We start from the raw sequence: 15,923 nt of genomic DNA, 5'->3' as shown, positions 1-15,923 counted from the left end.
TCTGGCAACTACCAGTTTATTCTCTGTGTTTATAGGTCTGATTCTGTTTTTAGGTTTATTGGGTTTTTTTGTTGTTGTTTTTAACAAAGAAAACTTGTATTTATTGAGCAATCAAAACAAAAATAAACATTTTTCTATGGGATAGGGCCTCAACTATCCTTGCTATAGATGTAACTGAAGATTAATAATTTATAGTTTATTCATTATTTTAAATTTTAAAAGTACAGAAAATACAGAAAAAGGCTTTATAAGTTTTATATTCTCTGTAATCTCACTACAAAATCTGGTAAATTTCTGGTCTTTTCTTCTGGGTTTACTTGTTTTTTAAAAAATTCAATTTAGTTAACATATACTGTATTATTAGTTTCAGAAGTAGAGGTCATTGATTCATCAGTCTTATATAACACCCAGTGCTCATTACATCAAGTGCCTTCCTTAACACCCATCACCCAGTTTCCCCAACCCCCTACCCACCTCCCCTCCAGCAACCGTCAGTTTGTTTCCTATAGTTAAGAGTTTCTTATGGTTTGTCTCCCTGTTTTCATCTTATTTTATTTTTCCTTCCCTTCCCCCATGTTCATCTGTTTTGATTCTTAATTTCCACATATGAATGAAATCAAAGGTTATTTGTCTTTCTCTGACTGACTTGATTCTGCTTTTAGTTTTATTTGTTTTTAGATTCCACTTATAAGTGGAATCATATGGTATTTGTCTTTCTCGGTCTGAGTTATTTCATATAGAACAATACCTTCTAGGTCCATCCATGTTTTCTCAAATAGCACAATCTCCTTTCTTATGACTGTGTAATAAACCACTGTACATATATTCCACATCTTCATTTGTCTATCGATGGACATTTAAGTTGCTTCCATATCTTGGCTATTGCAAATAATGCTGCAGTAAACATAAGGGTGCATATATCTTTTTATTTTTTTTCCATATATCTTTTTTGAACTAGTGTTCTCATTTTCTTTGGTAAATACCCAATAGTGGAATTATTGGATCATATGGTATTTCTATTTTTAATTTTTTGAGGAAACTTTATACTGTTTCCCATAGCAGCTATACCAACTTACATTCCTTTTTTTTTTTTTTAAAGAATTTATTTATTTGACAGAGAGTGAGAGAAGGAGAGAAAGCACAAGTGGGGGGAGCAGCAGAGGGAGAGGGGGAAGCAGGCTCCCCGTTGAGCAGGGAGCCTGATGCAGGACTCGATCCCAGGATCCTGAGATCATGACCTGAGCCGAAGGCAGAGGCTTAACCCACTGAGCCACCCAGGTGCCCCCCAACTTACATTCCTAATAATAATGCATGAGGGTTCCTTTTTCTCCACATTCACTTATTTCTTGTGTTTTTTTATTTTAGCCATTGTAATAGGTATAAGGTGATAATCTCTATTGTAGTTTTGATTTGCATTTCCCTGATGATGAGTGATGTCATCATCTTTTCATATGTCTATTGGCCATCTGTCTACCTTCTTTGGAAAAAGGCGGGGTGTTATATTTTTGTTTATTGATTGTTTTCCTTACTAGACTGTAAACTCTGTGAATACAGATGGTTTATTCAGTACTGTATTTCCTGTATCTGGAGCAATGCCTATGAAATGCTGAAAACAAATATTTTAAATGAGAACTCAAGAAAAATTCATTTAATTGAATGAATGAATACAAGACAACAGAATGAAAAAAGAAATACAGATGTGGTACTAAAATGTTTCTTCCTGGCATCATGGAGCTATATTTAAAAGTCTAGATTCATAAAATTATTCCCATATAAAAGTAAAAATGTAGTTATGTGAGAAGTTTATTTAGAAGATAGCCTCTTCTCCTTTATGTTTTTACTTTTTTTCACTTTCCTCAGGTTCCATAGAAATCAAACAAATTTCTAAGTTTTTAAGAATTCAGGATTCAGGGGCATCTGTCTGGCTCAGTTGGAAGAGCATGCAACTCTTGATCTCAGGGTTGTGAGTTTGATCCCCACATTAAACGTAGAGATGACTAAAATAAATAAGTAAATACATACATAAACTTTAAAAAAAAGAATTCAGGATTTAATGTCTATATGGATTTAATTCACAAGAATGGAAAAAATACAATGATATTAACTCCTGTAAGGTTTGAATAGATATAGAATTTGACTGTGGATAATTTCAGAGGATAAAGACTGGTTATTCAGAATTATGTCATGAGTAAAGGTGTAATTAACTTTTTTGTACCCATAGGGAAAAAATGTAATGAGTTAAATAAATAATACAGTCTGAATCTGAATAGTCTTCTTAATCTTTTTTTTTTTTAAAGATTTTATTTATTTATTTGACAGACGGAGATCACAAGCAGGCAGACAGGCAGGCAGAGAGAGGGAGAGGAGGAAGCAGGCTCCCTGCAGAGCAGAGAGCTCGATGCGGGACTCAATCCCAGGACCCTGAGATCATGACCTGAGCCGAAGGCAGCGGCTTAACCCACTGAGCCACCCAGGCGCCCCTCTTCTTAATCTTTTATTCAACATTTTTCCCCTAATCATTAAATCACTGAATTTGTTTTGTTGTAGTAGTTGAGCAAGTTGTTACGTGTATTCAGGAGCTCAGAAACCATGGCCTACAAGTTAGCTGCCTATTCTTAGAAGTAATATCGGAACCTAGCTGCACTCATTTATTTGTGACTGTAACATGACTGCTTTCATGTTTTAGTGGCAGAATTAAGATGTCGGAGCTGAGAGCACAAGGCCCATGAGACTAAGGTGTTTACTATCTAACCTTTTAACAGAACGTTTTTGCCAACCCCTGGTTTCTGTGTTACTTCTATTTTAAGGCCTTGTAATTACACCTTATTATATAGAATAAGATCTTTCTGTAAAGGAGAGTTACTGTATTTCTAGCTGGATAGGCGTTCCAACAATATTTTAAAATCTCTGTTACTGAATATTATTATTACAGGCACTAAAGTCAAGTCAATAAGAACACAAACTGACTTTTATGCAACAAAACCTGTGAAAATGGATTCCAAGCCCCAACATTCTGTGCCTGCTGTGCTGCCTCCTAGTGATCAGCAGTACTTGTTCAGCCCGAGCAGAGAAATGCCTACTATTTCCGGTACACTGGAAGGTCATCTAATTCCTATGGCTATTCTTTTAGGTGAGTCCCAGCAAAATACACAGGGCCAATTTTAAATTCTTGTCAGCAGCAGCAGAACTTTCAAAATGACGTGATAGTCTCCTACCTTTTCCTCTCTCTGTGGTATTTGTGGGCAGGGCCTCCGAATGTGTCTTACTCCATGTAATAGCAATCTCTTAAATAATGGGCTCCTACTATAGTTTAACTCACAGGAAACATTCCTTTGGTATTTTAGAATACATTGCTATAGAGGAGACAAAGTAAAAAAAAGGTTTAGAATGTTATAGATTTCATAATAATTAAAGAATTTAATGTCCTGTCTCCAGCAAAGTACTTTGAAGTAATTGTATGTGCTTTTGAACTAGGCTGTGGTAAGTAAAAATTGTGTGGTATTCTAAAACACAGTAGTTGGTTATTAACTTGTTTGAGGTCTCTCAGACTCATTGTAAAAATTCAACAAATAATTTTTGCTTCCTCACTAGCTCTTCAAATCTAGTTAACTATTATTTTTTTCTTTTACTGTCTTTGCTCTTCTTTCTTAAATTTGATGAAGGACTTAGATATATCTTCCAGCAGAAGAGAGAAATTTTGATATTACGGGTTAATAGCATGTCAGCCTGCTAACTGTATCTGTTCAAACATGCCTTCTGTAAGTAGAGTAGCTAATACTTATAAAGTCCCTGCTGTGTACCTGGTACAGATCTAAGCACTTTACATATATGAATTTATTTAATCCACACTATAAAACACATGGTAATATACCAGTTTTATAGATAAAGAAACCAAGGCACAGAGGAATGAAGAAATTTGTCGAAGGCCATATAACTCGAGTGGAGCTGGGATTCAAACCCAGTCAGTTTGGCTGGGATTCAAACCCAGTCAGACTATGTTTAAAGAGTGCCCTGTTCTGTCCCTCTTTATTTTGAAATATAGGAAATAAATGGAACTTTTGAAGTGCAAGCTAAGTTTCTGATAGCTGTGGTAATTGCTATCAGTGGGAGTACATGCTCTGTCTTGGTAGTGAGTCACTAGTATTTTGTTGTTGGTTTTATTCCTGTCCATTGTTGCTGTATAAAGTTTTGAGAATAAAAATAACATAGTATAACACATTACACTTTAGTCTTGGCTTTGCTGCTTACTATTATGACCTTTGGCAAATTATGCTGTTCCTAAATGTGTTTTCTCAACTGTGAAATGTGGATAATATTAATACCTCAGAGGCTTATTTTGAGGGTTAAATTAGATAGTGCATGTGAAGTGTCTGGCATGCGTGTGTGCCTGGTAAGTGTGAGTTGCTGCTGAAAGGATGACATGGTGGGTGTGTCAACTATAGTCACAAGAGAAAGAAAGATGATTGCGGATGGCGCTTCCTTTTCAGTTGAGAGAGAATTCAGCCATAAGGATCTGGGCTGTGTATTTGATTTTTCCCTTCATTTCTGAAATAGTTGACTCATCTCTTCCCCAAACTTTTTAGGACAAACCCAAAGTAAGAGTGATTCCATGCCACCCACTGGAGTAATTGTAAACAAGCCACACCCTGTAACAGTGACTACTTCCATTCCTCCATCGTCTCAAAAAATGGAAACTGGAATAAAGAAACCTAACGTCGCAATTATAGAAATGAAGTCGGAAAAAAAGGATCCTCCTCAGCTTACTGTACAGGTATGTCAGGGTGCATGAATACAAAATTTTAAGGAAGAAAAAAATCTTCAGCTTAACTTTAACACTTAAAATTTATTACATTGCTTCATAAAAACTTTACTTTCATTGTGGGTCTTTTATATTTTAAAACTGTGATATTAGTGTAACCCTTCTATCCTTATTCTGTATGATCTAAGCTACTTTTTCTAAGCCAGTGGCTCATGTCCAAGTGACATGATGATATTCCAAAGTGAACAACTGCGTTGGTGGTATAGTGGTGAGCATAGCTGCCTTCCAAAGTGAACAACTGAACAGTATATTACAATTAATTTTAAAAGAACGAGTGTGACTTTAAATATATATAAGATTTGAATGAATGGAAAGAGAACTTATATGTGAAGATTAAATATTCAAGTTGCCAATTCTTGCTAAGTTAACATATAACTTAAGTCAAATTTCAATTTAGCAACCCCCCCCACAGACCATGTGTTTAATTTTTTGTTTGTTTTCTTTAACTTAAGGATCATTTTGATATTTGAAAGAATAAAGGGTTTTTGGGTACTGGACCTGTACAAAGAAATATTTCAGAAATAGTCTTGGTTGTTTAAAAAAAATGTAATATAGGACACCTGGGTGACTTAGTTAAATGTCCAATTCTTGATTTCAGCTCATGTCATGATTTAAAAGTTGTGAGATTGAGTCCTATATTAGGCTCCAAGCTGTGTATGGAGTCTGCTTAAGATTCTCTCTCCCTCTGCACCACCCCCAACTCCAGTGCTCTCTCTCTCTCGTGCTGTCTTGCCCTCTCTCTTAAAAAAAAAAAAAAAAAAAAGTAATATGTAGTAATTACTTTGTGTATCAGTAGGGAAGAGGAGTCTTGTAAGTGAAATAATATATGTTGTAGTTGGTTAATAATGTGGAAAATAGATCAGTTTTATACTCTAACCTCCCACTGTATGGCACATGAATTCTAAATAGGCAACAGGCAAAAGTTTAACTGTAAAATGTAAAAGCAGCAGGATGAGAAGATAATTATATAGAATCTTTATCAAATAGAATCTTTATCAAAGCTGAAGCTAAGTCCAAATATGAGAGAAGAAAACCTACATATAATAAAAGAATAGATTTGAATCTATAAAATCTAAACTGAAGCTAATATAAAAAATTCATATGTAAAAAGGGAAACATACAGTTGGAATATATGAAAGGACTATGCCATAAAGGATTAATTCTTAAATCTGAAAACTTCTGTAAGTTAATAAGAAGGCAGGTGCAAATCCAGGAATATTCAAAGAACCTGAATAGTATCTTACAGAAGAGGAAATACAGTTTATGAGCAAGAAAATGGATACTTTAAATCTTTCTAGTTACTAAAATAATCCAAATTAAAATAACAATAATATAGCTCCATTTAAAAACTTATTGCTGAGACAATTATGTTTTTGACGACATGAATAGAACTCATTTGGACTGCATTTTGGCATTACTTATCAAGAATTTTAAATATTCATGCTCTATATTAATCTAGTGTCTGGTGATCTGTCATAATGAAATAATGCCAGGTTAGGGGGGGGAAATGTTTAGGGGGGGAACCCTATATATATATGAAGAAGTTTTTTGTGGTGACATATATAATAGTGGAAATATTAGAAATGTCATAAATGCTTACCAACAGGAAAATGGTTAAATAATTAAGGCATTATTAAAATATTATATATCTAAAATATAATTATTAAGTTTATATGGGAGCATGAAAGGTGCTTATAACCTAATTAAGATGAAAAATCAGAGGGGCGCCTGGGGAGCTCAGTGGGTTGGGCCACTGCCTTCGGCTCAGGTCGTGGTCTCAGGGTCCTGGGATCGAGTCCCGCATCGGGCTCTCTGCTCAGCAGGGAGCCTGCTTCCCTTCCTCTCTCTCTGCCTGCCTCTTCATCTACTTGTGATTTCTCTCTGTCAAATAAATAAATAAAATCTTAAAAAAAAAAGAGGAAAAATCAGAAATAGTAAGAAGTGGATAGTAGAAAGAAAAGGGAAGATTGAAAATAAAGTTATCTTTTTTTTTTTTAAGATTTTATTTATTTATTTGTCAGACAGGATCACAAGTAGGCAGACAGGCAGGCAGAGAGAGGGAGAGGAGGAAGCAGGCTCCCGGCAGAGCAGAGAGCCCGATGCGGGACTTGATCCCAGGATGATGAGATCATGACCTGAGCTGAAGGAAGCTGTCCAACCCACTGAGCCCCTGGGCGCCTGAAAATAAAGTTCTCTTAATAGGGTCTTATGTGTTCCCCTTTATTTTCTAAACTTTATAAAATACTCTATCATAACTTAAAAAAATTGTTATCCATTGACTTCTTTATAAAAAGTTAAATATATGTTACTGATGTATAGACTGACAGGTATTTGAGTCAAAATGATGAACAGAAAGCTGGATGTTGTGTTTTGTTTTAGGTATTACCCAATGTGGATATTGATAGCATTTCGAATGGTAGTGCTGATGTTGATCTATCTCTGCCTAGTCCCAAAGAAGCATGTCCTCCTCTGAAAACTTGGATACAGGTATTCAGAAATTTATCAGATAGTTTTGTGTAATGTGTGACTATGAAGTTTAACTAATATTATTCCATGCAAAGTCTTCCATTGTATGTCATAATAATTTAGGTTTTAAGGAAGAGATTCAGAATGAATCTAGTATTGCTGATGAATTTGAAAAAGAAAGTTTGTTTAAGATCCTTACATTTATAAACATTGTGAAAGTGATAATCCTTAGTGTACTTTTTTTTTTTTTTAAAGATTTTATTTATTTATTTGACAGAGAGAAATCACAAGTAGATGGAGAGGCAGGCAGAGAGAGTGAGAGGGAAGCAGGCTCCCTGCTGAGCAGAGAGCCCGATGCGGGACTCGATCCCAGGACCCTGAGATCATGACCTGAGCCGAAGGCAGCGGCTTAACCCACTGAGCCACCCAGGCACCCAATCCTTGGTGTCCTTTTTGGGTAATTTAAGTTGTCTCATATGTGAAGAAAGGATTTCTGTCTCTTTGGTGAAAAAGCTTGATTTAAACAGGAATCAAATTATAGTTTTCCTGAATATGAATTTCATAGTGATGTTTAGAGTTCATGTTTTGGGATGTTACTTTGTCAAGTAACTTTGTATTGACATGATACAAAAATAGGCATTTCTCCCTAGTATTTATTTGCTATTCAATAATGAAGCTCTAACTTTACTACACACTTGAATAACACTGCTGCTTTCCCCAGCTTTCATCTGTTGTAAGCAGATGTAGTCCTCAAGGGTATAGGTTTAAGGAGAGGGAGATCACCAATTTTTCATGATCAGAAATAGTAAAACAGGGGTGTCCAGGTGACTCAGTTCATTAAGCATCTGCCTTCGGCTCAGGTCGTGATCTTGGGATCCTGGGATCAAGCCCTGAGTTGGGTTCCCTGCTCAGTGGGGAGCCTGCCTCTCCAGCTGCATCTGCCCTCTCCCCACTGCTTGCATGCTTTCTCTCTCAAATAAATAAATAAAATCTTTAAAATAAAATAGTAAAATAGAACTGACCTTAAATGGCAATTGTGCCTAATTTAATTTTTTCATCAATAACTTTTTTTTTCTTTACCAGAAGCTTATTAAAACATATGGTTACAAATAAGTTTTTGGACTGTTTATCATTCTTCTCTCAGGGAGGGGCTGATGTGGTTTTGGGGACTAGATTATATCAAGTGAGGCCTACAGGCTAAATTAGTATCTCACTAAATTAGTATTTATAACTTTCTAATTTATTTGATACTGTATCTGTCTTTTTGTGTGTTTGTATATACATATACTTACATATCTAACATATAAACACAACTGTAGGAGAGAAATCATAATCCTAGCAACCTGACTGGTTGGCTTAAGTTGCATTGTTGATGGAGTCATTGACAAAAACTTATATTTAATTTTTGAGAGCTATTAAAATGAAACCTGATGGCTCAGGTACTATCTGGGATTTCATTTTTTTAGTGAAATCAATTCTAAGTAGGATATTAAAATTAAAAAATAGAGCTATGTAATTATAAGCTTATGTTATGGGTAGAAACATGGTAAATTATGTATAAATTTAAACGATATTAAGCACAACAAAATCTTCTTGAAAATGCTTTCTTAGACCCCAGAACTTACGACGGTAGATGAAGAAGAGGTCAAGTTTCCAGGAACGAACTTTGATGAAGTAATCGATATCATACAGGTAACAAAGCTTAGAAAATGTGAGAAATTATTTTTCTAGCAGTATTCTTCCATGTAATTAAAGATAATTATACATATGTATCTGTATATAATTTTTAGAGCAGTTTTAGTTTCTAAAATGAACAAAAATGAGATGAAAGTTCAGAGATTTTCCATATACCTTCTACCCCCACACATGTATAGCCTCCCCCACTCTTAGCATCTGGAGTGGTACATTTGTTAAAATTGATGAACCTAAATTGACCCATCATAATCACTCAACATCCTTAGTTTACTTTATGTACATTCTATGGGCTTGAACAAATGTATCCATTATTACAGTATCAGGCAGAGTATTTTCTCTTCTCTAAAATTCTTTGTGTTCTACCTATTCATTCTTCCCTAGCTCACCCCAATCCCTGGTAACCACTGACCTTATTGTCTCCATAGTTTTGTTTTTTCTGGAATGTGATGGGGTCAGAAGGATACAGAGTGTAGCCTTTTTGGATTCTTTTACTCAGTAATATGCATTTAAGCTTCCTCCATATCTTTTCATGACTGAATAGCTCATTTCTTTTTAGTGCTGAATAATATTCCATTGTTTGGATGTGCCACAGTTTATTTACTCATTCACCTACTAAAGGATATCTTGGTTGTTTCTGAGTTTTGGCAGTTGTGAATGAAGTTGTGATGAACATCTGTGCACAGATTTTTTTTCATGAACATGTTTTCATCTCCTTAGGTAAATATCGAGGAGCATGATTGCTGGATTGTATGTTAAAAGTATATCTAGATTTGTAAGAAACCAGTGAACTTTTTTCCAAAGTGGCTGTACCATTTTTCTTTTCTTTTTTTTTTTTTTAAAGATTTTATTTATTTATTTGACAGACAGATCACAAGTAGGCCGAGAGGCAGGCAGAGAGAGAGAGAGAGAGAGGAGGAAGCAGGTTCCCCGCTGAGCAGAGAGCCCGACGCGGGACTCGATCCCGGGACCCCGAGATCATGACCTGAGCCGAAGGCAGCGGCTTAACCCACTGAGCCACCCAGGCGCCCCGACCATTTTTCTTTATCACCAGTAAGGAATGAGAGTTCCTGCTGCTGCACATCTTTGTCAGTGTTTGGTGTTGTAGGTATTCTGGATTTTGGCCAGATTTTGTGTAGTGGTATTTCTTTGTTGTTTTAGTTTGCATTTCCCTGATGACATATGATGTGGTGCATCATTTCATACGCTTATTTTCCACCTGTATATCTTCTTTGGTGAGGTTGTCTGTTAAGGTTTTTGGCCTACTTTTAAAACCGGGTTTTGTTTTGTTTTGTTTTAAAGATTTTTATTTATTTACTTGACAGAGACAGAGATCACAAGTAGTCAGAGAGGCAGGCAGAGAGAGAGGAGGAAGCAGGCTCCCTGCTGAGCAGAGAGCCCAATGTGGGGCTCTATCCCAGAACCCTGAGATCATGACCTGAGCCGAAGGCAGAGGCTTTAACCCACTGAGCCACCCAGGTGCCCCAACCGGGTTGTTTTCTTATTGTTGAGTTTTAAGAGTCCTTTGTATATTTTGAATAACAGTTCTTTTTTTTTTTTTTTTAAGATTTATTTATTTATTTATTTGACTGACAAAGATCACAAGTAGGCAGAGAGGCAGGCAGAGAGAGAGGGGAGGAAGCAGGCTCCCTGCAGAGCAAAGAGCCCGATGTGGGGCTTGATCCCAGGACCCTGGGATCATGACCTCAGCCGAAGGCAGAGGCTTTAACTCGCTGAGCCACCCAGGCGCCCCTGAATAATAGTTCTTTATCAGATATGTTTTGGCAAATATTTTCTTCTTGTTTATGGCTTGTCTTCTAACTCTCTTGATGTTGTCTTTCACAAAGAAGTTTTTAATTTGAATGAAGTCCAGCATATCAGTTATTTCTTTCATGGATCACCCATCTGATGGTGTATCTAAAAAGTCAGTACCATACCCACAGTCATCTCAGTTTTCTCCTATGTTCTCTTCTAGGAGTTTTATAGTTTTGTGTTTTACATTTAGTCTCTGATCCATTTTGAGTTAATTTTTGTGAAAGGTGTAAGGTCTGTGCAAGGTTAGTTTTTTTTTGCCTGTGGATCATCTTGTTGAAAAGATGATCCTTGCTCCATTGTATTGCCTTTGCTTCTATGTCAAAGATGAATTGACTATATTTATGTGGTTCTAATTTTGGGCTCTCTATTCTGTTCCATTCATGTTTGTCTGTTCTTTCATCAATTCCATACTGCTTGATTACTATTGCTTTATAGAAAGTCTTGAAGTTGAATAGTGTCTGTCCTCCAACTTTATTCTTCTCCTATTATGGTTCTTTTGCCTCTCTATATAAGTTTTAGAGTCAATTAGTTGATAGCCACATAATATCTTACTGAGATTTTTATTGGAATTGCATGGAATCTATAGATCAAGTTGGGAACAACCAGTATCTTGACAGTATTGAGTCTTCCTATCTAAGAACGTAGAATATCTCGGGGCATGTGGGTGACTTAGTCGGTTAAGCATCTGACTCTTGATTTGATAAGATTCTCTCTCCCTCTCCATGAACCCTACACAAAAAATCATAGAATATCTCTTTATTGATTTGGTTCTTTGATTTCATTCATTAGAATTTTGTGCTTCTCTTCAAAAAGTTCTTGTACATATTTTGTTAGATTTATACATAAGTATTTCATTTTTTTTGGTGCTTATGTAAAGAGTATTGTGCTTTTAATTTCATTTTCCACTTGTTCATTGTTGGCAAACTTGTTATAATCAATAATTATTTCCAGGAGTTGTTTGGGGTTTTTTTTTTTTTTGTCAATTATTTCAGATTTTCTATATAGACAATCATGTCCTCTGCAAACAAGGACAGTTTTATTTCTTCCTTCCAAACACCTTTTATTTGCTTTTATTGTCTACTTGCATTAGCAAGGACTTTTAGTACACTGTTGAAAAGGAATGGTAAGAGGGGACATGCTTGCCTTGTTCCTGATAGTTGAGTATGTTTTCACCACCAATATTATGTTACAGTGCTTTGAGAAACTTCCCTTTACTTTTGAGCTAAATTATTTTTATTTTAAAATTATGAAGTTAGTATTCTATAGTATAGTATTCTCTTCATCTGTGTCCTCTAGCTGCCTCAGTGAAATGTAATGGATATCAGCTGGTTCCCATCTACATCTCTTCTTTCCTGCTTCCTATTTTCTTCCTCCTTTTCATTTCCTTTGGCTCCTCACCCCCCTCCAATCTATCCTTTATTCTGTTAAACATTTGTCTGTCTGACTTCTGGATTATTGGCAAGATCACCAGCTAGCTCATAGTGAGGGGAAAAGTTGTGAGGGGTCTAAAATCCAAGAGAAGAGTCTATATAACAGGAAGAGCTATAGAAATGATATAGAAATGGTAAAATAGAAGAAGGGGGAAAATAGGAAGAAGTAAAATATAGAGGATGGGAGAAAAGAATCATATACCATAGAAACCACTTGAATAATAAAATGCCAGTACAATTGCAAGATATTTATTCATATTTCTTTCAGAACTTTCACTGCTAACGCCAGATTTATTCATCATAAAATCAAACCCTATTTTAGAATATTAAGAGATATGTACTATATTAAAGGTTTTTGTTCACTGGCATGTTTTCTCATGTGAATTGCACATGAATGTTTCAAAGGCAAGAATCTTACTTATCTTTATATTTCTAATGCCTGGCAAAGACATTTGACAACTTTTTCCTCCCACGTACAAGTGAAAGAAACAGTTATAGAAATAACACATGAGGGGGACGCCTGGGTGGCTCAGTGGGTTAAGCCGCTGCCTTCAGCTCAGGTCATGATCTCAGCGTCCTGGGATCGAGCCCCGCATCGGGCTCTCTGCTCCACAGGGAGCCTGCTTCCCTTTCTCTCTCTCTCTGCCTGCCTCTCTGCCTACTTGTGATCTCTGTCTGTCGAATAAATAAATAAAAAATCTTTAAAAAAAAAAAAAAAAAGAAATAACACATGATTTGGAGTCAGAGCCAAGTGTTCCAATCCTGGCTCTGCCACTTATTAGTTGTGGAGTTAATTTTTTAATGGGAGGATATTAATCGAATTATAGTTTTTAAAGACTTCTAATTTTTTTGAGATACATATTAAACCATTTACAGGTAAAATGAGATTTGTGATTTGTTTCAAAATTATATGTGAAAGGTAAAGCAGATGGGGTTGTGTAGAGGTGACACAAATAGCTGTGGGTTGGTAATTGTTAAAGCTGGCAACAAGTAAATGGGATATGCATAATTTATACATAACCAATATAGTATATGAGCACTATTTTGTTTTCTTTTAAACATGTCTGATATTTTCATAATGAAAAGTTTAAAATTTTCAGAAATTATTTCTTTGATCATATGATGGTGCAAATAATGTATAAGGTAACCTAACTGCATTTGTAGACGTAAATTATAGGTTCAGAAAGAGGAAGCAGTGATATTTAGAAGCATTAATTTATTATAATAAGTTAAGATAATAAATTTATAGAGGGAAGTGTTAATGTTCTATGCAGGAAAAACCAAGTTATTTAGTTTGTTTTATGACTGCTTAAAGTGAACAGTGGGTTTTAAAAAGACAAAATAATTGTATAATTAAGGTTTCTTCAAGGCAATTTGTATGACAAATGTATATATTGTAAATAACTTGATGCCACCTAATTAGAAATGCTATTGATTAATGTAGAAGTGATGGTTAATTTACCAACCCAAGTTTCATGCTTACCCTAGTCATTCAGTAAATGTTAAACAAATACATGAATGTAATAGTTTTGTTTTTAATTATTACCAGGAAGAGGAAAAACGTGATGAAATTCCAGAACACTCTGAGCCAATTCTGGAGTTTAACAGAAGTGTTAAAGTTGTTTCTACAAAATATAATGGTCCTCCATTTCCGCCAGTTGCTTCTACTTTTCAGCCCACCACTGATGTTCTGGATAAAGTAATTCAGAGAAAAGAAACATTGGAAAATAGCTTAATTCAGTGGTGAGTTTACAGTGGTGTTGGTATGAACAGAATCGTAGTAGCAGATAGAAAGTATTAAATTTTAGGGGCACCTGGATGGCTCGGTGGGTTGAAGCCTCTGCCTTTGGCTCGGGTCATTGTCCCAGGGTCCTGGGATCGAGCCCCGCATCGGGCTCTCTGCTCGGCGGGGAGCCTGCTTCCCTCCCTCTCTCTCTCTGCCTATTTGTGATCTCTGTCTGTCAGATAAATAAATAAAAAAAAAAAAAAAGAAAGAAAGAAAGTATTAAATTTTAGTTGAAAATCTTCCTTGTCTCCTTTTGTTTATTAAACTTTTCCTTTGTTACAGTCACTGGGAACTATTTGATGTGATGTGAGGGTTTAAATAGTTGTTGAAGGTATTGTTTTTCTTGAATATTTGTATTTAGGCTGTCTATTATGGCAAAAGAGGCTGTTAAGTAACAAAAGCCTTCAAAATGTATGTATTCTTTTTTTTTTAATGTACATATTCTTTAATTCCATGATTCACTTCCAGAAATTCCTAAGGAAATAATTATGGTTCTGCTACTCAGCCATAGACTACTTAGCACATACAGTGCTTACCGTAAACAAGGCATTGTTCTGCTTGTTACTTCTATAACTTATGAACTCTTTTTTTTTTTTTAAGATTTTATTTATTTATTAGAGAGCAAGAGAGAGAAAACAAGCAAGGGGGGGCAGCAGGCAGTGGGAGAAGCAGGCTCCTTGCTGAGTAGGGAGCCCGATGTGGAACTCGATCCCAGGACCCTGGGATCATGACCTGAGCTGAAGGCAGATGCCCAAATGATCTGAGCCACCCAGGCACCTCTGAACTCCGTTTTTATCTCTGTTTTCACCTGTGAGAAACTTTAAGGAAGTTATGGCATAAAGTAAACTTAATAGTAATACTTACCAAGATTGCACTTAGAAGAATATTTAATGATGTTGAATGATATTAAGAATTAAAAGACTGCACTCAAAAATACACATGCAGGGATACCTGGGTGGTGCAGTTGGTTAAGCATCTGACTCTGGTTTCAGTTCAGGTCATGATCGCAGGGTCGTGAGATCAAGCCCAACTTTGGGTTCTATGCTGGGTGTGAAGTCTGCTTAAGATTCTCTCTCTCTGGGGCATCTGGGTGGCTCAGTAGCTTAAGCCTCTGCCTTCAGCTCAGGTCATGATCTCAGGGTTCTTGGATGGAGTCCCACATGGGGCTCTCTGCTCAGCAGGGAGCCTGCTCTCCCCCCACCTGCCTACCTTTCTGCTAACTTGTGATCTCTCTGTCAAATAAATAAATAAAATCTTAAAAAAAAAAAGATTCTCTCTACCCCTCTCCTTCTGCCCCTTCTCACCCCCCACCCCCACTTGCACATGTACTCTCTCTCAAAAAAACAAACACACACAAAAAAACCACCACAACAACAAAACCAAAAAAAATGTACATAGGAAAAAATTTGAAAAACATATACCAAATTGTTAGTTGTGTTTATCCATGAGTCCGAGATTTTGTGTGAGATTTTGTAACTCACATATTTTCTAATTTCTCTACAATGACTATCTATACGTGTATAATAGTTTTTCACCAGCCTCCTGGGTGTTGTAAAGAAATGTACAGAACTGATCTCCTATTATATTCCCTTTTCCCTTCCTTCTCTCTTTCCTCTTTCATTTCCTAAAAATGACCTTGGAAATAAATTGTCTTTCCTTTTTAAGAAGAAAACTACCTGTATTGTAGTCCAAATATTTATTTCTTTGAAGAGAGGGCAGCTGGACTTCTTTTCTAATTCTGATCTTGTGTGCTTTTATATGGGTGCTTTCCAAGTAGGGAACCCAACATTTTAGGTGCATGATACGTCCGATAATCCTTGACCTAAACCTTATTATGAATTTAAGAGGTCTGTTACACTTTTCATTAGGCTAATCTTCAAGTTGATTAAATCAAATTTAAATCTGCCTCCCACAT

The 15,923-nt window shown here is 35.9% G+C and overlaps 1 protein-coding gene across 30 annotated transcripts in view; it reads left to right on the top strand.

Moving 5' to 3' along the window:
* Window positions 1-15,923, top strand: part of KIAA0586 — a 137,051-nt gene that overhangs the window by 33,301 nt on the left and 87,827 nt on the right. For all 30 annotated transcript variants that reach the window (XM_082735041.1, XM_082735037.1, XM_082735040.1 and 27 more), the window contains 5 exons: window positions 2,933-3,130; window positions 4,584-4,771; window positions 7,199-7,306; window positions 8,897-8,977; window positions 13,772-13,965. In XM_082735041.1, coding sequence (XP_082591167.1) covers window positions 2,933-3,130; window positions 4,584-4,771; window positions 7,199-7,306; window positions 8,897-8,977; window positions 13,772-13,965 — 769 coding nt within the window. The remainder of the gene's footprint in view (window positions 1-2,932; window positions 3,131-4,583; window positions 4,772-7,198; window positions 7,307-8,896; window positions 8,978-13,771; window positions 13,966-15,923) is intronic.

The sequence above is a fragment of the Mustela nivalis genome, assembly GCF_964662115.1.
Source record: "Mustela nivalis genome assembly, chromosome: 6".
Classification (NCBI taxonomy): Eukaryota; Metazoa; Chordata; class Mammalia; order Carnivora; family Mustelidae; genus Mustela; species Mustela nivalis.
The sequence above is the reverse complement of the archived record's forward strand: the minus strand, read 5'-3'. Positions and strand labels throughout refer to the sequence as shown.